The sequence below is a fragment of the Rhamphochromis longiceps genome, linkage group LG4 (genome assembly GCF_057381845.1).
Source record: "Rhamphochromis longiceps isolate RC_006_pf linkage group LG4, R_longiceps_female_GT1.1, whole genome shotgun sequence".
Lineage (NCBI taxonomy): Eukaryota > Metazoa > Chordata > Actinopteri > Cichliformes > Cichlidae > Rhamphochromis > Rhamphochromis longiceps.
The window spans coordinates 695,949-719,634 of NC_140560.1; the positions used below are offsets into that span (position 1 = coordinate 695,949).

Below are 23,686 nucleotides of genomic sequence, written 5' to 3' on the forward strand. Positions count from 1 at the left end.
TTCATGTGTGGACTATGCCCGGTGACCGTGGCTGTCATGCTTGTGTTCGTGTGCAGCGGAGACAATGCAGTGATGAACACTGATGTACTCATACATGTGTGTGTATGTGGGGGGACTGTTTTGGTTTGTTCAATAACGAAACCGTCCTCTACCAACCCGCGGTTCACCCCTGTCCGTCTTCGCATCACTGTTAACCTTCCCCCCAATGAAATGACGGCTGGCTGTACCCGAGACTGGTGGCCGTGCAGCCGGGCTAAATACTCGGCGCAGTCAGCGCTATGCCACGGCATTGTCAGAGCCTCTTAAGCTTACCGGCAGTCAGAAAACAGCGCTCCCCATGCTTCGGCCACCGAAGCTTACCTTGCTTTGGCCGATCTCTCGTAACTCCATCCCGTCCCAGTCCCCAGATCTCCGAAGCCCGAAGCGGGATAATTCCTCTCCATGAAAGAAAGAGCTGGATGAAGATGCACAGATAGTGAGGGGGAGGGAGGGAGGGATATCTTCACTTCCCAGCGCCCGATTCTGTTTATTCCTCTGCTTGACAAGCCTGTAGACTGAGCGGGGGATCGGGGGCGGTGTGGGGAGCCGCGGCGGACAGGAGCACCTCCTCCCCCCTCCTCTCCCCGTATATTTAACTGTCTATTGTCTCTCGTGTTAAGCCGAACAGATGCTCCACGTCGCAGCTTTAGTAAGAGAAATTATATTCACGCTGCTCCGATAGCTGCAGCTTACTCGCTCTTTTTGCGTTTTGTTCACATGACGCCATTTTTAAGAAGAATGACTTGGCTGGCGTGATCGCCTTCTCTCTTACACGCATGCACGCCTTCGCAGTGTGCTGTAGACCATTGTAAACACAAAACAAAAACTAAGCTTCTACAGCAGTTTTACCTTTCTATGACAAACAGCACAAAGGCTGCAAACATGTCCAGAAGAACTTCCTCGTGATTCTAATTTAATCTACTACTTGCATGCTTATTTGCTGGCTTTGCAAGTCACAACAAGTTATACAATGACTGGAGGCGTGTGAAATTGTTACATGATTTATTATATAAAATGCATCTTGGTTTTTCTTGAACACAAATGCACAAACACAGCACAAAAACGAAGTCTTAAGTGATCAGACTAGTGACAAATGATTAGCTACGGTCCACTTTGGGACTGTCTTTGAACTGCACTCCTAAGGAAAATATGTATATTTTAAAAAACAACCAGAAATTTTCCCCAAACCATCAGTGTCAAGGTTATCACACAGTGACCTGCAGGGCTTTCATTCATTGTCACCTGGATCAGCAGATACCGACGGCGCACCCCTGTGGTCAAAGACAGGAAGAAAAACTTTGTGAATAGCAGCATGATCAATGAACGTCCAGCTGTTTCCGTTCCTATTAAAAAAAAGGCACAGGTTTTTAGAAAGACGGGGGTGCAGTTAGTTTGAAAGCAAATAAGAGAACTGAACTATTTGTGCAACATCTCTAAAGTTAGAAATATCCTGTCTCAGAGTGACGCTGAAAAACTAGTTCATGCATTTATTACTTCCAGGCTGGACGACTGTAATTCATTATTATCAGGAAGTCCTAAAAACTCCCTGAAAAGCCTTCAGCTGATCCAAAATGCTGCAGCAAGAGTCCTGACAGGGACTAGAAAGAGAGAGCAGATTTCTCCTGTTTTGGCTTCCTGTTAAATCCAGAATTCAAAATCCTGCTCCTCACATACAAGGTCTTAAATAATCAGGCCCCATCTTATCTTAATGACCTTGTAGTACCATATCACCCTATTAGAGCACTTCGCTCTCGCTCTGCAGGCCTACTTGTTGTTCCTAGAGTATTTAAAAGTAGAATGGGAGGCAGAGCCTTCAGTTTTCAGGCCCCTCTTCTGTGGAACCAGCTTCCAGTTTGGATTCAGGAGACAGACACTATCTCTACTTTTAAGATTAGGCTTCAAACTTTCCTTTTTGCTAAAGCATATAGTTAGGGCTGGACCAGGTGACCCTGAATCCTCCCTTAGTTATGCTGCAATAGACGTAGGCTGCCGGGGGATTCCCATGATGCACTGGGTGTTTCTTCTTCAGTCACTATGTGTTAACAGACCTCTCTGCACTGAATCATATCTGTTATTAACCTCTGTCTCTCTTCCACAGCATGTCTTTATCCTGTCTTCCTTCTCTCACCCCAACCAATCACAGCAGATGGCCCCGCCCCTCCCTGAGCCTGGTTCTGCTGGAGGTTTCTTCCTGTTAAAAGGGAGTTTTTCCTTCCCACTGTCGCCAAAGTGCTTGCTCATAGGGGGTCATATGATTTTTGGGTTTTTCTCTATGTATTATTGTACGATCTACTGCACAATATGACTGTTGTTGTGATTTTGAGCTGTATAAATAAAATTGGATTGAATTGAATTGAATGTGTGATTGCTTTCTTCATGCCATCACACACATTTGGTATTGTTTGAAGTATCATTTCATTTTCGATGTGCACATACAACACATACCATACACTTGCAAGCACCACTGCATACACCACTTTACACCACTCATATAGACTTTCTCGCATCATGATTGTCATTGATTATCATACTATAATCAGTGTAGTGCATATATGGATGGTTCCATGTTCTTCATCTTCTAGATAAGTGGACCAAAGTTATTTAGACATTGCCTGGGATCCGAGTGCCAATATCTATACAAATATTTCAAATTTGTATGCCATTTCATTTACTGCAAACATGAGTACATTTGACAGTTAAATTAAACACTCATCTGCAACCTGCTTGCTTTCCCTTCTTTGTAATTGTGTCTTTACTCAATCAGTTTCACTTGTGTTGAATTTGTTACACCTGTTTCCAATTTGTCACCTTCCCGTGTATAAATACACAACATGTGTTGTGCTTCTCTCACCAGAATGTCTTAGTACTCTTGGTAGTCAGTCTTTCCAGTGCTCCTTGTGTGTGCACGCTTTGCCTTCCACTTACCCTGAATATGGTGGTGGTGGAGCATCGTGCTGCCCACTGTGGTTCAGGGCATCGTTGTAGCTAGGCAGACCTGGTGCAGTGATCCCACCTAGGGGCACCGTCTCCGGAGCTGATGTATGCCCATCTACTGCAATTTGTACTGGAGGTCTGGAACAGCACACAGCACAACACGCCAATTTTAAACCCCTTTAGTTGCTGTATTGCTAATAAACAAACATAAAAACGTGAAAATGTTTATACACTATATTGCCAAAAGTATTTAGTCGTCTGCCTGTATTTGGTCATGTAAACTGGGCTGATATCCCATTTCTAATCCATGGGTTTAATATGATGTCGGCCCACCGTTAGCAGCTATAACAGCTTCAACTCTTCTGGGAAGGTTTTCCAGAGAAGGTTCAGGAGGTTTCGACCATTTTTCCTGAAGCACATCTGTGAGGTCAGACACTAAGCATGTGCCCTGCCTTAGGTGCCACCTATTCCTAATCTTTATAGGTATAACTGAGTGATTTGCATAAATTAGTGCTGTTTCTTAAATTTGTAAAATCTGTGACAAATTGTATTGTTTAATTTTTTAGTCTGTTAGTGTCTTGGAGCAACTGTAACCTACATCATTTCCTTAGTGATCAATAAAGTTTTCTGATTCTGGATGGAAGATGAACAACTTTAATAAGTGACCGACGTGTTTCAGCTTGTGACCCTGATGAAGGCCACAAGCCGAAACGCGTTGGTCAATTATTAAAGTTGTTCATCTTCCCTTAAGTGTTGCTGGAGTTCCTGCTTTGTAAATTCTTTCATCTTCTCCATGCACCTTGGAAGCAGGTGAAGTTGTGCCAGAAATCTTTGCTGTGATTCTGGTACAGCTGACTCTACTCACCATTAAAGCAAAAGTACTTAGGTCCAAAAAAGGAGAGTTCTAGTCCCAGTGAGCCTTGATGGGGTGACTGTGGCTCAGGCGGTAGAGCAAGTCATCTAGTAATCAGAAGGTTGGTGGTTCAAGCCCTGGTTTCTCTGGTCGACACATAGCCACATATCCTTGGACAAGATACTAACCCCAAGTTGCTCTCTGATGCATCCATGCTACGACTGTGAGTTCTGTATTTTTCTGTCATTTAAAGTTTTTTGACTTGCTTCAATTTTTAGTGAGCCATACCTGGGTTTTGTTCTTTCATTTTTTAAGGTGACAGTGGTTTGTCCGTCTCTTTTGGTTTAATTACTAATAAAAATATTAATAAACTTTAATAAACAATTCTGCCCTCATGTCTCCTTTTTTCACTTTGTGTTACTTTCCCACATCCCCTGGACCTTTAAGGGAAAAATAACAGTAAATAATTATAAGTTTGCACAAACTATGGATTAAGATTAAGGAATTAATATTGTCTTCTTGTCTACTTTGTATTTTTTTTAATGGTCTACTGGTTTTTAAAAGACATTACTGGGAAATGTTACTGGTGTCGGTTAGGGTGTCACTTTGTTCCACATTTCTCTGTTACCAGATGATCCACATCGGAGCAAACGTACCGGCCAGACCTCCGTGCACCCTTTTTCTTGGCTTTGTAGCAGTACACTCCCAGCACCGTGGCAATTACAGCAGACACTAGTACAGCCAGGATCCCTGCCACCAGACCTGACACGTCCAGTCTGTTTGCACTACCTTCAAAGACAAACATCATCACCCCACTCAAAAAATGTTTCTTCAATAGTTCTCCTGTTACTCAGTCAGACAATCTGTAGCCAATCACTACAGCAATGACTTCAGTCGTGATACTGTTGGAGGTTTGAAGACGTAGATAAAACAGCAAAATTAGAAAATATACAAAATATACAATCGACAAAAAATAGCAATATGGAAAAAAGAAAGTGTCATCCCAACTACTACAAAAAATACATTCGTCATTAGTATGCACATTTGAACAATGAAATGAAAAGGTTAGCATAGTGATGCTAAAGTATTACCTTGATTGGTGTACGTTTTCCAAAATTTTTCCTAGAAATGGAAGCCAATGAAGATTAAATGAAGAGGTCACCTTGAATAAGTTAAGTCAAATTGCTCAAATACTAAGAGAAAAGGTTTTGTATTTTAAATATTAAAATAAAAAAAAACATGTATATTTAGGTGATAAACGTGTAAATAATTGTTAAATTAAACTGATAGTTTTTCATTCTAAGACTCCAGATTAAAAACAGGTTCTACAGTCAAAGAAGAGTCACCGTCTTCGCAGTGTCCTCAAAAATCTCTCTGGCTTCCTCGTAGTTGCAAATCTCTTCCATGCACTCCCTCTCCACATCACCAGGCACAACCAGCTCAAAGTCCCAGCTGTTATAGAGCAGTGAACGGGACAGGAAGGATGCAGCTTCTGTCTCATCCACCAACACTGGATCTCCTACAGGGTGTAGTTCACTGTCACTGATAATCAAAAACATAACTCATACGGACATCAAAAGTCAAACTCTCTAGTCTGTTGTCTAAGCTCCAGATTTCCCGTAGTATCTCTGACCCCTCTTTTTATGGTTCATGTGGCGAGGGATGCATTCTCAAATGTACTCAGGGAGCTTCAGCCATCAGACCCCACCAAACACTCAGACAGTGGGATACTGGGGTTTTCTGTGATTCTGTTTAAAATCACAAAGCTGGTTTTGACTGCTCCATCGCTGGATGAGTAACTTGGCAAAAAGTCCTTGTTGCTTTCGAGCTCAGATGTCCATTTCTGCTCTTCGTTAGTTCTTGTATTCCTGTGCGTGCTTAGTCTAGTAATGGTGATTCAAATTGTAATCCTTAAAAACTCTTGTGCTCTCCACAAACAAAGCTTTGACTTCAGTAAACAAGTACTTATAAGTGCATTTCCGGAGCTCCCAAATTCACATCTCTGATAATCGGTTCCAACACATTTACAGTGAAGCGGCATTTTCTTGCACACACATATGTAAATGTTAAAAAAAATATCTGTCAGCAACAACATTGTGTTATGATTTCACACAAAATCACAAAAAACAAACTGTGAAAGCTGAGAGTGTCTGGTGGCTGAAACTGGACAAAACTGGATTATTTACATTTGAATGCTAATTTTCTGTGGAGGTCCATCATGGACCTGCTTTAATGCCAACGGGAGATTTTCAGTGTGGTAGCAGTCTCCCTATCAACTTCTAAAAATGTATATTATGAATTATAATTGTAATTATTGTTATTAATAATAACGTTGTTGTTGCTGAGTATTTCTGACACTTCTGATCTAATGAAGGTATAATTCACACACACGCTCACCAAAATTAGACCACAGAAGATTAGAAAATGCTGCCTGCTGTGATAAGTCTTGATTTCTGCTGCAACATTCAGATGGTAGCGTGGTATTAAGGTATCTGTGAAAGATCCTTTCAGGATTCTGCTTCCTGTGGTGCTCGGTGCTGTGGGACTGTTAGTTCCAGCTGACCAACGTTTAGTTTCACGCACAGCCTACCTGGAGATTCATGCTGACAACCACAGTCACATCTCACTCCAGAGGAGCATCTTGGCGATGTGGGGGAATGAGACATTTGTATTGTGTATATGTGGATGAACAACTGTGTGATGCTAATGTTTCCAGTACTTTTTTCAATCTGTACCACAAACAATCCAAGTGAGCTGTGCAGGCCCAGCGTACTAGAAAGATCAACCTAACGTGGGTCATACACAGAGGTAGGATGGAGCATGAGGAGTGGTTGCCTTTCTCCTCCTCATGGCGCCCTGCTCATCACCACTGTGTTTATGTGCTTAAAGAGAAATCACTTCCTTGTAATGAAAACTGATTCTGAAGTACAACTTCACCAGCTCATCTACACAAAGCAGAATGTATATACACCATATATATATGTTTGTAGATGGTATAGCAGCAGTTTGTCTTGAAACAGCTGTAATCTACACATTTCAAAATTTTGACTTTATTCTCACAACAATGTTTTGTTTTGCTTTTTTCTTAATGGGACCCTAATACTCCTTCATAGGAAAGCCAGTGGTGCTATATAGAATTTGTTTTTATTGTTATTTATTCTAAATCCTGCTACCAAGGAGCTGCTTCTAATTTCACTTAACATCTGATGTTTAATGGCAATAAACTACTCAGATTCACAGAAGAGCAGTTTGGTTTTCCTCTAGTCGTGCTGTTGTTGCAAGGCACGTTTGTGTAACTGAAGCATTACCACAAATTATAAAGCTAATTTTTATGAAGTGACAGGAGACAGGTGTGGGTTACCTGGTTGGTGTCTGTACGTGACGGAGCAGTGGGCCATCTGCATGAGGGACAGTCCGTTCATCCACAGCAACAATAACGCGGCTGTCGAAGCACAAAGCTACACAGAAAAAGTGCAAGAGCACCTGTGAAAACACTTGTAGTTAGAAGCCCGAGTATGAAGATGCTCCTCCAACACTGACCTGTCCAACACAGCTGCTCCATTTGGCTCCAGTTTGTTCCATCTGTCAAAGCTTTCCTGAAGAAAAACAAACGTATTTCTCTTGGTTTCACCAAAAACAGAGCTAATAGTTACTCCACTTCATTGCGCACTTTATTGCGCTGAGACGATCAGGAAACAACAAACCTGTCGGACAGCATTGCACCTGAAGGGAGGAACCTCCACAAACTGGTTTCACTGTTTACTCACAATATGCTGTCTATGTCAACATGTCCAATACACAAGCAACACACGTCTGCCTTGTAACTATAGAAGCGAGTGTAGAAACAGCCTTTAACCTGCCGTGCCAAGCTAGGGTATCCCCCCATCCCCTGCGTCGGGAGTGCGCACAGGGCAGGGAGCGCGGATCCACACGAAGTGTGAAGTTTTACTGAAACAGTGAAACACTAGTGTCGGTACGTCACGGCAGGAAATGATACATTTATTGTTCTCATGTGGATCATTTCAACAAACCGAGGACGGACGTCTGCGTGGACTCTCAGCGAGTAAATCCCGGTGTTCGTCTATAGAAACGCGTCTTGTTTGTCCATATTTTACATATGTGATCATCACTTAACAAGTTGTTAACCAACAACATGCAGCTCCAGTCATCGCTTGTAACATCAGCTCCAAAACGCCACGGCAAAAACCACAGGGTGACGTCACCTGTCTATGGGCGTTAGATTCATTAACAACCATATAAATATTTTAAATACCAAATAATGTCAGACAATATTTTCACGGACCGGCCTTTAAGGCGGATAAATACAACGAAATGATACGACCGAGACAAAAACTCTGGTATTTTGTAAATATCATAATAAACGTGAATTCACTGTGTAACTCTGTAACTTTATTAGCAGCTTCCTCCTGAAATGCGTCAACAACACTGAGTAACGTCCTCCTCTCTGCCCCTTAATGCTCTCTGGTCGCTATGGTAACGCGTGCATATTTCTTTCAAAATAAGACACAACTACAACACGGAAAAAACCCAGGGGAACAGAGTTAACGATAAAAACCCTGAAAACCATACATTTCACACCAGAGCCTCAACTCTCGCGGCCCGGTACCAGTCCGTGGCCCGGGGGTTGGGCAGCGCTGGTCTAAGGAGCTTGGAGGGAAAAGCGTCTGGACTTCTTTAAGTTGCTTGAAGACATTTCACCTCTCATCCGAGAAGCTTCTTCAGTTCTAAGGTCAAATGGTGGAAAGTCCCAAATTTAAGCCCTATGAGAGTGTCCCCCCAAGAGGGACAAAGGACCCCTTAATGATCCTCTTCAGGAATCTCACTGAACCTGAAAAGAAAGTGTTAGACAAAGGACTTAATTTTGCCATTTCTCCTCAACAGTTGCCCATAGTGGACCTCATCACAGCCACAGAAACCACCACAAGGATTAATAAATGATCACAAACAGAAACAGAGCTGAAAGTTTCAGCCTCCCTCCGCAGTGCTAAAGTCCCTCCATGTAACCTCACAATACAAGAGAAGAAGGCCATCGCTTCCCTGAGCAAAGACCACAACATCACCATATTACCAGCTGGCAAGGGAAGGTGCACTGTTGTTCCAAACACAATGGATTACCACACAAAGATCACTACACTCCTCAGTGACAACAACACGCTCAGACAGAAACTGGTTCACCCGAAAGACAAAACGCCAAAACACAGACTTAACAATGTGGTGTATGCTGTACAGTGCAGCGAGGAATGCTCAGACCTCTACATCAGAGAGACCAATCAGCCACTTCACAAGCGCATGGCACAACACAGAAGAGCCACCTCCACAGGACAAGACTCAGCAGTCCATCTGCATCTTAAGGATAAAGGACACTCTTTGAGGATGCCAATGTTCACATTTTGGACAGAGAGGACAGATGGTTTGAAAGAGGAGTGAAAGAAGCATCTATGTCCACTGTGAGCGACCATCTTTGAACAGAGGCGGGGTTTACGACACCAACTCTCTGCCATCTATAATCCAGTTTTGAGATCCTTCCCAGACGCCTTAACGCCCACTCACATCCTGGGCCATCTGACCTCAGGAATTCGCATGATAAGGTGGGGCCAGGTTTCACAATGAACACACCCGAAACTCTGGCTGATTGGGACCCACACCCAGTTTCACACCTTGGCTCAGGCGATTAGAGGATCATCAGGGGTCCTTTTGTCCCTCTGTGGGGGGAAACTCCCACTAGGTTTATATCTGGGACTCTCCACCATTTGACCTTAGAACTGAAGAAGCTTCTCGGATGAGAGGTGAAACGTCTTCAAGCAACTTAAAGAAGTCCAGACGCTTTCCTTTTCAAGCTCCTTAGATTACAATGACCTGGATGAGCACCTTCACAGACACACTGCTACTGTTGTGTGTCAGCACACAGACACAACAGTTCGTAGATGGTGGTGTAAATTCTCTGAAATTCATAGACTGACAGTAAAAGGTGACACAACAAAGTTTACAGTGAGACATTTATGAGAAAAGACAAAAGAAAAATAAAGTTCAGATAAATGTTTTAATAGTTTATAAAAGTGACTTAATTCAATATATTTTCGGGTTCTGTTCAGTATCTTAACTGTTCTTAGGACATCACGCTTCTCGCCACCTGGAGACCCACGAAGTTGTGACCACACCCTTCCAGTATATGGACAGGTTCTTCTGTAGCACTTTCTACTACACTGGAGCACTCAAAACGCTTATACTGCATTTTCACAATTACGATGATAAAGTAGAGAAATACAAAGAAAAAGTACAAAACCCCCCAAATACATAGTATAGAGTACCACGATGCAACGATGCAGCCATCGCACAACACATGGCCAATACTGTCATTTGATCAGGATCTTAAATGACATGTTATTCATGGATGTATTCAATATTGTTCGTCTTTTGAGACTGACTCCAGCTTCTGCTATGATTCTTCTTTTTGTCTTGAATAATAATACTTCTTTGGAGCTCTCCTGCCCCTTTGCAGGAGGGCATGGAAAATGGCATCGCTTTGGCCCTTACGACTTAACATACGAAGCCATGCTAAGGGGAAAATCAGCACTTGTCCATTTATGACATGCTAATTTTTGCACATAGCACATTTAATGTCATTTCTTCAGACAGTTATGGATGCCGTGGTGTTGCAGATGCTGGTATCTGTATTTGTTTAAAATAGCATCACTGAAGAGTGAATTATATACTACATTTTTTGGTGATATTTCTATTTGTGGACACAAATTATGATTTGTGTTGTAACGTTATTATTAATCTGCGTCACAAGTGCCGCCCTGCTGCTGATCACACCTCTTCCTTTCAGTTCTCTACTTAAAATTAAACCAAATTAAATGTTGCTTTTAACAAAAGTGCAAATGTAATCATCTGGAAAGAAACTGATCCACCTTCTCTCTTGCGCACATACACACTCATATGTACACACAAAAACACCTTTCTGCAGAGGAATGAGGCTTTGGTATTCGTAATAATAGTGCTTAAAGGATGACACAGGGACAGCCACGACTTTTCTCCTTCCCTGTGTGATGAGTTGGAGGAGGGCTCTCCATCTCCTGAAACTGTCTGTAAAGCAGGAGAACAGATAAAGGGATTAATCATCCTCACACTTTGCTCCTATTCACAGAGGCGATTCAGTATCAACCATATATGATGCTGGCTTGAATAATGTAAGAAAAATTCTTGGTCACGAAATCCAACGATGTATCTGTTGTCACAGGTTTTGACACAATTTGTTAGCTTTGGTTATAAAATGCCATGCCAACATTTGCCCAGTGCCAAAATATGAATACTAAACCCAAGTTGGTAATGGTGCTGTAATACAGTGTTTCCCAGGCTTTAGAGGCACAGTTCATATTTCACATTAGAAAAATCCCGCAGCACTCCACTAAACAGAAATGTCAAAAAGCATACGGATCATTCTTCCACCAAATATAGCAGAACTGGCTCGGTTTGTCCCAGTATACCTTTGTTGCTTCCTTCTGACCACTACTCATGCTAGGGCCTTCATCTGGGTCGCGTTTTCTCCAGGACCAGGTCAGACTGAACACTTTTTCTTTTTAAATTTATCTATTGCTGTTATGCGCTGCATAGTCTCACAGCATGACTGTTATTTAAGTTCTTCTTTGTCCTCTTCTGTTTTACTTAGTTGGCAACACATTTATTAGAGCAGGTGGTTGTACTGCCCTCTAGTGGAAGAGAACGTCATTGCTGCCCGTTACGCACGCCGGTGGCTTCGGTGTGCCATGTTAGATTATCTGGTTCCACCTGATTAGTCCTGGGAAACACTGCTGTAATAAGAGTGACCACTACTTCCTACAGCATAGTCACCGATTATTTTTATGATTAGTCAACTAATCAGATAATCATCCATTGGACGTACAGGTACAGCTTGTTGCACCAGCAGCATCTGCTCTTATATAACTATCATTAGCTTACAGCTTTAAGTGTTTCAGGTGCTAACTAAAAATAAAGACAAGATGATAGTTTATTGAATTTTAATGAAATTTGCAGATTGTCTCGGTGAAGTTTAATAAACTCCTTGCTATCTAAAATATAACAGGACACCGGAGTAAATTCTGGAGCATCTCACACTTCTGATGATCAGCTGTCTGCTTGACGTTTATTCAGCTGTGTAAAAACTTTAATCTCAGCCAAACCGATTTACTCAGGAACAAATAAAACACTGAAAAAAGCCAAACAATAACATTTTTAAGTTATCTAAGTGACTCATATATCATGTTTAACCTGAGCAGTGAAAGACGGCGGTGGGTTTGAAGACGATTTGCCGGGAGTCCGGTGTTCTCACGGCTCTAGTGAGCCTAGCCCCCGGCTAGCTAACGAGCTAGTGGGTAACAGCCGTCTCCGAAAACGTCGGAGCGCTTTTGAAAATATGTGGTGTCCTGATAAACTGAGCAGATATTTGAGGTTTACACAGCTACATTCTCCCTGAAAATATGTTAAACGTTTATTTTGTGACCCAGAAAGAATAATAAGAGTAATATTAAAACTAACTAGCTGCCGCCATTGTTGGAAACTGAGCTGTACATGCAGTGCTGCCATCTTCTGTTTCAGTCCGTTATTACACTCTTAAATCCTGCTACTTATTCCTGCGTCTTTTGTGATCTTACAAAGCTTCAAACGACGTTAGTCCCAGCAGGGACGTGAACTAAAACAAACTCTCATAAATAAGGGCTGTACCTAATAATATGCACAAGCTCCAAGAAGGCTTCATCAACATTGAAGCGATTCTTCGCCGAGGCCTCCATGTAGTGGATCCTGTTCTCTCTGGCAAACGCCTGTGCGTCCTCCTTGGGTATCTGCAGACACAATAAACAATATCACGTCTGAGATCCAGTGCTGTTCTTGTCATCCTGTAAAAATATGCAGAAAACTTGTCACTGTTGTCACTTTGTCCTGAAAAAAATGAAGGTAAGGAATCTCAACAAGCAGAAGACTTAAAAATCCTGTGGGACAAGACAAAAAACCCAAAACACTGGGGACACTGAGGTCAAGGTCACAGATTCTGAGATTTTTAGTAGATACACCTGTTGGAAGTATCTGAACAGAGGGGTGGGTTTTAATAATCGATTCATCGATTAAAATCGATTCTGGCTTGGATAACGTGATATCGATTCACATGGCGCTGTTGCCTCCTGTGAGATTCCTGACACCCCTCCCCCACCCATCACCTTCACTCAATACCAGGTTGAGATGCAAATGAGGAGACTTCACTCAGGCAAGTCTGCTGGACCAGACGGAGTGAGTCCCCTCGTCCTCAAGACCTGTGCCCCCCAGCTGTGTGGAGTCTTTCATAAACTGTTTATGCTGAGTCTGAGTCTGCAGAGGGTCCCGGTGATGTGGAAGACATCATGCCTCGTCCCTGTACCAAAGACGCCTCGTCCCCGTGGCCCCCAGGATTACAGGCCTGTGGCACTGACCTCCCACATCATGAAGACCCTGGAAAGGCTCATCCTGGACCAGCTGCGACCCATAGTAAGACCACATCTGGATCCCCTTCAGTTCGCTTATCAGCCTCATCTCGGAACTGAGGACGCCATCATCTACCTGCTCAATCGTGTCTACACCCATCTGGACCAGCCGGCGAGCACTGTGAGGGTCATGTTTTTTGACTTTTCCAGTGCTTTCAACACCATCAGGCCGACCCTCCTGGGTGATAAGTTAGCAGCGATGCAGGTGGATGCTTCTCTGGTGTCCTGGATTGTTGATTACCTGACAGGAAGACCACAATATGTACGTCTCCCACAGTGTGTGTCTGACAAGGTGATCAGCAACACAGGGGCACCACAGGGGACTGTCCTCTCCCCCTTCCTCTTCACCCTCTACACCACAGACTTCAGCCACTGCACAGAGACCTGCCATCTTCAGAAGTTTTCTGATGACTCTGCGGTGGTTGGATGCATCAGCAGGGATGATGAGACAGAGTACCGGGCTGTGGTCGACTCCTTTGTCACGTGGTGTGAGCAGAATCATCTGCAGCTCAACGTGGCAAAGACCAAGGAACTGATCGTGGACTTCAGGAAGACCAGGAAACACTTGACCCCTTTTTCAATCCAGGGGGTCAGTGTTGACATTGTGGAGGACTATAAATACCTTGGAGTACACATTGACAATAAACTGGACTGGGCTAAAAACACCACAGCACTTTACAGGAAGGGCCAGAGTCGTCTCTATTTTTTGAGGCGACTGAGGTCCTTCAACATCTGCCAGAAAATGCTGAGGATTTTCTATGAGTCTGTGGTGGCCAGTGCGATCCTCTATGCTGTTGCATGCTGGGGGAGCAGGCTGAGGGTCGCAGATGCCAACAGACTTAATAAACTGATCCGTAAGGCCAGCAATGTTGTGGGGATGGAGCTGGACTCCCTCAAGGTGGTGTCGGAGAGGCGGATGCTGTCCAAGATAAAGACAATGTTGGATAACACCTCCCACCCACTCCATGACATGCTGGTCAGTCACAGGAGCTCGTTCAGTGAGAGACTGAGATTACCCATAATGCACCACTGAACGACACAGGAAATCTTTCCTGCCTGTGGCTCCCTGTACAACGCATCCACTTAACACACTGTTTGCTGCTACAGCTACACATGTTTCTTTTCCAGCTATTTATTTATGAGTGACTTATGTATGCATGTATGTATATATATGTATATATTGTACTATTCTTAGTTAGTGTATTGTCTGTCTTGTCTTAATGTTGGTTTAAAATGGAGCACTGTAACAAAAAATAATTTCCCCCAGGGATCAATAAAGTATTCTGATTCTGATTAAGATCCTGAATCGATTTTTTTATATAAATGTATTTTGCCCTAAACGCCAGAATCTCAGGTGAAACCTCACAAAATTTCAACAACCACCATACATTTAAAACAGTAAATGAGAGCAGCAACACGGCCTCTGCACAAAGATGTAAACACAAAGCGTGGACCCACCGATGGATCAGAATCAGTCAGATGTGGCTTTCTCACCCGACGGCACGGACACGGTCGGGGCTGAAAGCCGACAGCTCGCTGATTCTGATGTTTCGGCGGGTCCGCGCTTTGTGTTCACGCCCTTTTTGCGCCGATTCTACAGCTGTTAGTTTTATCTCTCTAAACAATATTGAGTAAACCAGCAGCAAAAGAAGATCCAAACTACGCTTCACGTAAACATCGTCATGAATTCACTCTGACTTTTGCTGTTTTGCTTCCAAAAAAAAAAAAAAATACAAAAAAAAAAAAAAATCACACTTCACGCACAGCTCTCTCTCTCTCTCTCGTTTTCGGAGACGTCTGTTACCCACTAGCTCGATAGCGAGCCGGGGGCTAGGCTCACTAGAGCCGTGAGAACACCGGACTCCCGGCAAATCGTTTTCAAACCCACCGCCGTCTTTCTCTCAGGTTAAACATGATATATAAGTCACTTAGATAACTTAAAATGTTGTTGTTTGGCTTTTTTCAGTGTTTTATTTGTTCCTGAGTAAATCGGTTTGGCTGAGACTAAAGTTATAGTTTTTACACAGCTGAATAAACATCAAGCAGACAGCTGATTATCAGAAGTGTGAGATGCTCCAGAATTTACTCCGGTGTCCTGTTATATTTTAGATAGCAAGGAGTTTATTAAACTTCACCGAAACAATCTGCAAACTTCATTAAAATTTAATAAACTATCATCTTGTCTTTATTTTTAGTTAGCACAGACCTTAAACACTTAAAGCTGTAAGCTAATGATAGTTATATAAGAGCAGATGCTGCTGGTGCAATAAGCTGTAGTTTTACGTCCAGTGGATGATGATCTGATTAGTCGACTATCAAAATAATTGTTTGTGGCAGCCCTAGCTCCCTGCATTTATTTTTTAAATAATTCTGTTGAAGCATGGTCTGACTTTCATTGGTTAACATTCATCGAATTTGTATTTATTTGTACTTTTGTCAGATTAACGTTATTTCTGTGAGAGCATTATGAGTTTTTCTTTCATTGACTGAAGGGTCCCAACAGTTTTGTCCACGTCTGTACGTTGTTGAGCTGTGGTTTTCCAGTCCTTTCAGGACCTGTCTCTGAACCAGTGGTCCAATTATTAATAGAGTAAATGGACTGGCATCTGTATTTTCCAATCTTCCTCTATATTATTTTTAGTAATTTGGGGTGCAGGTTCATCTGTCACAGGCACACTTTAACTGTCTACAGTTAACTACAGGAATTGGAACCTTGGACATTTGATAAGTGGATGCCTGGAGCTCCTGAGTTACAGGAGTTGATTCTCCTTGTATAATAATTTGTGGAATAAATGAGACTAAGCCAGAAAAGTTGTTTATAAACTGCAGATATCTCCTAAACTGTTGAGATTCCAGAACTTCCCTTCTGCAGTAGATCTGGAATAGAAGAAAAATGACATTATAGAGGAGTATCGGTTGTTGTTAGTTACCACTCTTTGCTGTTCCAGGTCTGCCTTGTTTCCAACCAGCACCATGGGAAAATCATCTCTGTCTTTCACTCTCAGGATCTGGGTGTGGAACTTCTGGACTTCATGATAGCTGAGAGTTGGAAGGACAGAAATCATTACCAGTCACAGATTAAAATAGCCCTTCATATCCATTTTAATAGTTCCAGACAAAGTCTTCCTTATTCCTTATATATTAACATACTGTGTTGTTAAATAGTCTGTTTTTGTTACTGTGTGGTTGTTCCTGGTTCAACCCTCGGCTGAAGCTGAAAAAGATTCATTACCAAACAGCAGAGGCTACGGTGAGTTTCTTCTGAAGTGTTGGACTTACTTGAAGCACTTTCTATTACAAGTCATATAACATTCACACACACTGTGACGCACTGGCGGCAACTGTGTGCACCATCTGCTCAAAGATACTTTGACATGCAGGCTGGAGGGCTCCACGCCCCCCTGTACTGCAGTGTAGTGTGCAGGTGCTCTGAGAGTAAATGGGCAAAAGATAACACAGGACCAGATTATTACAAAAAGGTTACATTTGTGTCTTTCTTGTCCATAATTGAGTTTCAGATGAATAAAATGTGGCATCACACTCTAAAGTTGTGGTTCTCTCCTCCTCCTGAGAATGGGGACAGTCTTTTATATGAAGTAATACATTAGAAACCAAAAGCTGGACCATAAGAGTGCCCAGGAGGAAAAGCACCCAAAACAGAAGAAAAAAGATGAAGTGAAACCTGACCCAGGAACAACTTACTAATGGAAACCAGGACCTTTCTGTACACAAGAATTGGTTTCACAGAGCTGGACTTGTCATGTTATACATCCTTCTCTAAGGAAATATTACTAGAAATGAAACTGCATCTACACAGGAACCAGCCTGCTCATCGCACATCACTTTGAAGATGATGACTGGTTGAAGAGATTCCAGGTTCCAGTTGAGCCTCTAAGATATTTCCTACCAGGTCACATCTCAATCGATGGTATTCAGTGGTCTTCAGTCTGGGTCCCACACCCCCAGACTCACTAACAGCTGCGTACCCTGGGCCATGGTCTCAGTTACCCTCATGTTTCAGGCCAACCACAGACGGACTCTATGCAGACCAAGTCTTTCCTTTGTGCTACCTCCAACCAAGCACTTTGCTCTCCAACATGTCCCTTTCTGTTGTTGGCTATATATTTCTCTAGACTGTATATACGTCTTTTTGTTGCGCTTTATTCCTGATATCTCTACTATTTTTTTTTCCACTCCCAGGCGCGTGGCCCCGGCGGGCGCATGGCCCCGGCGGGCGCATGGCCCCGGCGGGCGCATGGCGCACCCATAATTTCTTTGTACATGTACAATGACAATAAAAGGCTATTCTATTGTTAATGCTGACTCGCAGTCACTTCAGTCACTTGCTTCCTGTGGTCTCTAGCTGCCACATCGCTACATCGTGTGTACATAGCTTTAGAGTATAACTTTATAGCACTCTATACAAGAGACATACAAACAAACATCACACACGTACCTGCCACGGTCATTGAGTGCAAACACCAGTAAAAAGCCTTCTCCAGACCGCATGTACTGCTCCCTCATCGCACCAAACTCCTCCTGACCTGCTGTATCCAAGACTGATGCACACAGAGACATGATCACATATACACATAAATACAAAACATACATAGTATTCACAGACATACACTATATTATTGCCAAAAGTATTCACTCACCCATCCAAATCATTGGTACAATCACTTCTACAGCCTCAGGTGTATAAAACCCAACATGCTGAGCACTTCTACGGACACTTTGTGAAAGGATGGGTTGCTCTCAGGAGTTCACTGAATTTCACCGTGATTTAAGCACTTTGAAGCAACTGTTGTATAGATAACTGGCGCTATAGAAAAGACATTGAACTGAACTGCAGTGGTGAAACTTTCTGGCTGCTAAATGTTCTACAGTGACGTGGTATTATAGTGTGATGGCTGCAGTTACAGCCACACGTGGGAATATCTGCCAAACAGTGTAGAGGCTTACACGTAACACTACACCTACACTTTTCTTTCTTTAAATACAGGATTTAATTTACAGGATAATAAAGAATTTGTTTTGATTTAGAACTAATGTACATACAGAACACTGCATTCTAAAACAAGTGTGCACAGTCTAGTTTACACTGTTGTGTCTTTATGATTTAATCTGTCTTTGTTTGCTCAGTTACCTCAGCTGCTCCCAGTCCCTCAGTGATGAGCTAATAGGTGGAAAAGGGTAAATGGCCTGCATTTGTATAGCGCTTTTCTAGTCCCTAAGGACCCCAAAGCGCTTCACACTACATTCAGTCATTCACCCATTCACACACACACATTCACACACTGGCGATAGCAAGCTACATAGTAGCCACAGCTGCCCTGGGGCGCACTGACAGAGGCGAGGCTGCCGGACACTGGCGCCACCGGGCCCTCTGACCACCACCAGTAGGCCAACACGGGGTTAGTATCTTGCCCAAGGATATTTGACATGCAGCCAGGATGCAGCCTGGGATCGAACCACCGACCTTCTGATAAGTGGCTGACCTGCTCTGCCACCTGAGCTACAGCCACCACCAGGGGCGGAAAAGGGGCGGAGCAAGCCTATATGGAGACCTGCAAATTGGGCCATACCACAACTCTGGATCATGGGGGGGATGGGATTTGTTATGTTAGTTTCAGTTGGGTATTTGTGTGTTCTACCCCTTTTTGCGTTTTGTGGGCTGATCAGCCACTATTTAAGTTTCACCTGTGTCTCATTTAGGAAGGTCAGCAACTCACACAAAGTGGTGAGTCAGAGCAGGGTCAGCAGATGAGGCCCAACTGCTACAGACCTCCAAACTTCATGTGGCCTTCAGATTAGCTCAAGAACAGCACATACAGAGCTTCATGGAACGCATCCAAGCCTTACATCACCAAGCACATTACAAAACGTGGGATGCAGTGGTATTAAAGCACGCCACTACTGGACTCTAGAGCAGTGGAGACATGTTCTCTGCAATGACTAATCTGGCAAACGTATGAATAAGTCCTGGTTTGGTGGTTACCAGGAGAGCATTACTTAGACTGCATTGTGCCACATGCAAAGTTCGGTGGACTATAGTGTAGGGTTGTTTTTAGAAGCTGGGCTCAGCCCCTTCGTTCCAGTGATCTTAATCCTTCAGCATACCAAGACATTTTGGACAACTTCATGCTCGCAACTTTGTGGGAACAGGTGACAATGGCCCCTCCCAGGGCTGTGCGACATGACCAAAATCTCATATCCCGATATAAAACCTCCATCGTCCCGGTAACGATATAAATCACAAAAAAATAATATTTTCTGTAAATTCTGTGAATCTCGGGTAGGTGAAGTGTTTCCAGCTGGGCGCCGTGTACCCGGAGTCGAGTGTTTTAACCGATGCATGAAACGACACATTTTTAGACACAGGTTGTAACGGCCGCCGTTTTCTTTGTATTCATTACACGGCGTGCTGCGGGGAAAAGCCTGTTCTAACGTTTGAGTCTAAGGTTTACTTTTTAGCACCTGGCGGCTCTTTTTTACTTCTCATCCATAAACACTCTGCATACTTTTTCACGTGATTCCGTTTATTTTGAAAAGTCTCAACAGGATCTTGAGCTTTATTGTGAAAGGTTTATGTGGAAAATAAACAAGCGGACATGCGATGGTTTTACCGTCGTTGTTGCTAACGACAACGCATAAAAACAGGCGCTTGTCCGTCCGTAGTGTGGTTATATTAAATATAAGAGAGAGAGAAAATTAATAATAACTACAGTGACCATCAGAACCATGAATATTGCCGTAAACAGTTTATTTTGCGACACCACGAAACAAACGATAGCGTAAAATGAAACGATAGATGTTTTTATATCGTCAGATATATATCGTCATATCGAACAGCCCTAGCCCCTCCCCATTCCAAGATGACTATGCACCAGTCACAAAGCAAGTTATTGCATTACACGGATGGAAGAACGTGACTGGCCTGCAAAGAGTCCTGACCTCAATGCGAGGGAACACCTTTGGGATGAATTAGCAGAGACTGTGAGCCAACATCAGTGTCTGACCTCACAAATGTGCTTCAGGAGCAACGGTCAAAGATTCCCATGAACACACTCCTAACCCTTGTGGAAAGCCTTCCTGTAGCCGCTAACGGTGAGCCGACATCATATTAAAGCCATGGATTAGGAATAGGATGTCACCCAACTTCGTACACATATGTAGACAGACTAGCAAATAATTTTGCTAATATAGTGTACACATGTCTTGATGCACGCTCAATCATCCAGGTAAATAAGTCTGAAAAGGTTGATTCTGTTCATCTGGATGTTTTCAGTGTGAGAAACGTTTCGTCATCATCCAGCTGACGGCAGGTTTCCAACCTTATAAACACCTGGATGAAAACCACCACTGAAAACGTCCAGATGAACAGAATCAACCTTTTTCAAATATAGTGTATACATGGTGACCTGTACTGCTAACAGAACATCTGTAACATTAAGCTGAAGTTTCACTTGTTCTGTGTCATAAAAATCACCCACTAAGGAAACAAGTGTTTTTCTTAGTGGTTTCACTAAAACCGATTCTCTACTGTTGCATTCACCAAAAAAAATCACTAAACTGTATCAATTAGGGTAAGTGTGATGTTTGTGAAGGGTGAGGAAGAGTCTTACAAACAGCACCTCTGCTGCGTCTGATGATTCACAAATAAGTGGTGAAAGAACAGCGTGGCCCAGCACACCACCCTGACAGCACCAGCCCACTAACAAGTCCTAACAAGGGAAATGAAACATCCAGAGAGCAAACACACTGCCTGTATCACATCACAATGTAACACACCCTTTGTTTTCACGCAAAGCTTTTTCCAAACCCTGCAATTACTCTGACACTGTGTGAATTAGGACATGTATATCTCCAGTGTAATGTCTTACTGTCAAGCCGGGTCTCCTTTCCATCCACGGTACAGATCTTGGTGTAGGAGTCTTCAATGGTGGGGTCGTAGTCGGACACAAAGTACGACTGTGGAACACACTCCGAGTTATTAACATCAACACTACACTGTGAACAGCTTGGCTTGTTTTACACCTCTCATAACCAAGCCTAGTGCCTAACAGGCATTTATTTATATTACTCACAGCTGGCGAGAACAAAAGTGACGCAGCAAAAATGATGAAAAGTGCCCAGAGAATTATTACGTTTAGACTGAATATGTAACCACGTCAGTACTTCTCCTTCAGTGTTCTATAATCCACTATTTACTGCTACAGTGCTCGGTGACTGTACTACAGCCGTTCATTAGGCAGCCAGTTTAATGCAGACCTTTCTGTGTTAAACAGAGTGCAACAAAAGCTTGCCCGAGGTAATGAAGAAACTTACCATACAGTGTGGAAGCACCGACTCAGAACGGAACAATTCCCAGCGACACATTAACAGAACCGGGGTGGAAGGTACCCAACTTACTGAAGTGCACTGCTAACATGTTTAGAGTTTAAGTATTTAAAAATATTTCAAATGGAAATCTACTGTCACACTATACTGTGTTTCATAGATAACCCCTGTTTCTTTCTCCACCTACTCTCCTGTATGATCAGGAACTGAGCAACCTAAACTTGGCACTCCTGCTCAACTTTGTCCCTGGAGGTTGTGACATCACGATGTTCCCCAGCAGTCATCTAACAGTAACCTGTCGTTTATACCCAGGAAAGTTTACATCCTTCTGTTTCCTCCCTCAGTACATCAGTTTACCAACACCAGGCTAAACACTGTTGCAGCAGTCAAGCACCATCAAGTATAGATACACAAGTTAAATATGAGCAGCTGGGCCGAGGTGGTTTCAGATGCGTAACTAAGCTCTTGACTGCTTTTATTGTGATTCTAACAATGAATGACTTCATCTGGAGGGAGAAGCCTGCTGGTGTTTGTTTTAGTTTGACTGCTGCTCAACAGCTGAATAAGACTTTAGTGGTGAACCATTAACCAACAGCTCATCTGTTCCAAATGCAGGTCACTTGTTGAACCTTGACAAGGTTGAGTTCGCTCAATAACGACCCACCAGTGGATCGACCACCAGTGGATCGACGCATTAACCTACAGACAGGTCCACAGTGTGTTCTACACGTGTCGTGGAGTCAGTACCTGGATGAACTGGATGGTAAGGGCGCTCTTTCCCACTCCTCCTCCCCCCACAACCACCAGTTTGAATCTTTCCTCGTCTCCACTCATTTTCAGTCCGGACCAGAACCTCTCCGAGCTCACCGCAGGACCTCAGGGGCGCGTTAAATCCCGGTCTCGCAGCAAGCCTGCTAGCTGTAAGGAGACACCAACATGGACGGTTTTCAAAACTGAAGTTTGGTGTGCGAACGACGGACTCGGGGCCACACCTGTAAAGCAAAGTCCTGACGGAGTCCCACTGTCCACGCAGCACAATAACACGCACCGACGGGTCTGCTTTGAGTTGGGCCTTACAGCGGGACTGTAGCAGATCGCCGTCGCCTTTTCTTTTCTTCTTTCGCCTCTTTTCTCGTCGGCCTCCAGTCAGCTTCTGGGCGGAACTGCTTCCTCTTTTCTCTTTCCTCAAGAAACTACAGCAGCAACTACATCACACTGATGTCAGAGGCGGCGGTGACTTTCCCCACGCGAGGACAAACACACGGCAGCCTTCGTCTGCTTCAAATTAAAAACTACTCTGAAACTAATCTTTCGGGTGTCAGCTTCCTTATTCGGTCACCGGAGCATCCGTGACATCATCATTCCTACCTAACGGACGTGCCCGTGCAGCGTGAGAACTTACGACACTGATTAAACGGATGTGAAACTTTGTACAAGATGTTATTCGCCCTTTGAAACGGAACCAAACTGCTTTAATAACACAATGAAGCGTCTGAAATTCCAGCGTGGAATACTTCAGAAATCCCGAAGGTGTGTTACGGCAAAGTAAACACGCAGTGAAGTGATACTGCTGCAGCCTCACAATGAAAACGGCCTGAAGCAAAGCAGCAACACAACTAAATAGGGAATGCTCAATGGTTGCAGGGTTGTTAAAGATGCACAAAGAAGCAACAGCTGAGGTAAAGACCTGGCAGGAAACGGATTTGCACTATGTTAGTTCGCCCAGTTATTTGTGAGCCTCTCAAAGTGGGAACTTGTATAAAAGTGGATGCAGTTCCTGTTCACACTACACTTTTGTTAAAGCCCTCGAATGCAAGCTGAAAGTCTGCCCTTTATCCACATACTTGCTTTTAAACCCACTGTGGTCCGATCTGCTTTGACACGAATATTTGTCCAAATAGTTTTTTAGCAAACCTCCAGTCTTGGCTCACTGTGGCACTTCAAAGCACTGCATGCTTGTGTTTCTATGCAACCCTCTGCTTAC

The 23,686-nt window shown here is 43.3% G+C and overlaps 3 protein-coding genes across 10 annotated transcripts in view; all 3 read right to left on the bottom strand.

The window, feature by feature from the left end:
* LOC146670732 (proline-rich protein 12-like) overlaps window positions 1-869 on the bottom strand; it is a 64,275-nt gene extending 63,406 nt beyond the window's left edge. For all 4 annotated transcript variants that reach the window (XR_014911356.1, XM_085402779.1, XM_085402780.1 and 1 more), the window contains exon 1: window positions 361-869. Coding sequence is in view for 3 of the 4 variants with exons in the window: in XM_085402779.1 (XP_085258905.1) it covers window positions 361-443 (83 nt within the window). In the remaining variant the exon portion in view is untranslated. The remainder of the gene's footprint in view (window positions 1-360) is intronic.
* A 155-nt stretch (window positions 870-1,024) lies between these two features.
* On the bottom strand, window positions 1,025-7,609 carry prrg2 (proline rich Gla (G-carboxyglutamic acid) 2). Of its 3 annotated transcripts, none has more exons than XM_085402802.1 (8): window positions 7,531-7,609; window positions 7,367-7,422; window positions 7,188-7,284; window positions 5,173-5,368; window positions 4,918-4,948; window positions 4,483-4,615; window positions 2,965-3,111; window positions 1,025-1,310 (listed from the first exon to the last, which is right to left on the bottom strand). In XM_085402802.1, exons 1-8 carry the CDS (start codon window positions 7,542-7,544, stop codon window positions 1,268-1,270), a joined length of 717 nt encoding a protein of 238 aa, XP_085258928.1. In that variant the 5' UTR covers window positions 7,545-7,609; the 3' UTR covers window positions 1,025-1,267. The 3 variants fall into 3 exon arrangements, with proteins under 3 accessions (XP_085258928.1, XP_085258927.1, XP_085258926.1); XM_085402801.1 differs by having other exon boundaries at window positions 5,173-5,345; window positions 7,531-7,549; XM_085402800.1 differs by lacking the exon at window positions 7,531-7,609 and having other exon boundaries at window positions 5,173-5,345; window positions 7,367-7,520.
* Window positions 7,610-9,873: 2,264 nt separating this feature from the next.
* rras (RAS related) lies at window positions 9,874-23,071 on the bottom strand. 3 transcript variants are annotated; one of them, XM_085402805.1, is made up of 7 exons: window positions 22,780-23,071; window positions 22,450-22,620; window positions 21,246-21,333; window positions 17,816-17,918; window positions 16,290-16,398; window positions 12,569-12,687; window positions 9,874-10,933 (listed from the first exon to the last, which is right to left on the bottom strand). In XM_085402805.1, exons 2-7 carry the CDS (start codon window positions 22,534-22,536, stop codon window positions 10,849-10,851), a joined length of 591 nt encoding a protein of 196 aa, XP_085258931.1. In that variant the 5' UTR covers window positions 22,537-22,620; window positions 22,780-23,071; the 3' UTR covers window positions 9,874-10,848. The 3 variants fall into 3 exon arrangements, with proteins under 3 accessions (XP_085258931.1, XP_085258930.1, XP_085258929.1); XM_085402804.1 differs by having other exon boundaries at window positions 22,751-23,071; XM_085402803.1 differs by having other exon boundaries at window positions 22,695-23,070.
* Between the last annotated feature and the right edge of the window lie 615 nt (window positions 23,072-23,686).

Bases quoted from the DNA above. Each gene is read 5' to 3' on its own strand.
- prrg2 (XM_085402802.1), bottom strand. The intron at 7,285-7,366 runs GTCAGTGTTGGA...TTTTCTGTGTAG, and splicing joins GGAGCAGCTGTGTTGGACAG to CTTTGTGCTTCGACAGCCGC. The intron at 1,311-2,964 runs GTAAGTGGAAGG...CTTTGACCACAG, and splicing joins CCACCACCACCATATTCAGG to GGGTGCGCCGTCGGTATCTG.
- rras (XM_085402805.1), bottom strand. From the start codon at position 22,536: ATGAGTGGAGACGAGGAAAGATTCAAACTGGTGGTTGTGGGGGGAGGA. The intron at 16,399-17,815 runs GTACGTGTGTGA...TCCAACTCTCAG, and splicing joins GCACTCAATGACCGTGGCAG to CTATCATGAAGTCCAGAAGT. The intron at 12,688-16,289 runs GTAACTAACAAC...TTGTGTCTGCAG, and splicing joins ACCTGGAACAGCAAAGAGTG to ATACCCAAGGAGGACGCACA.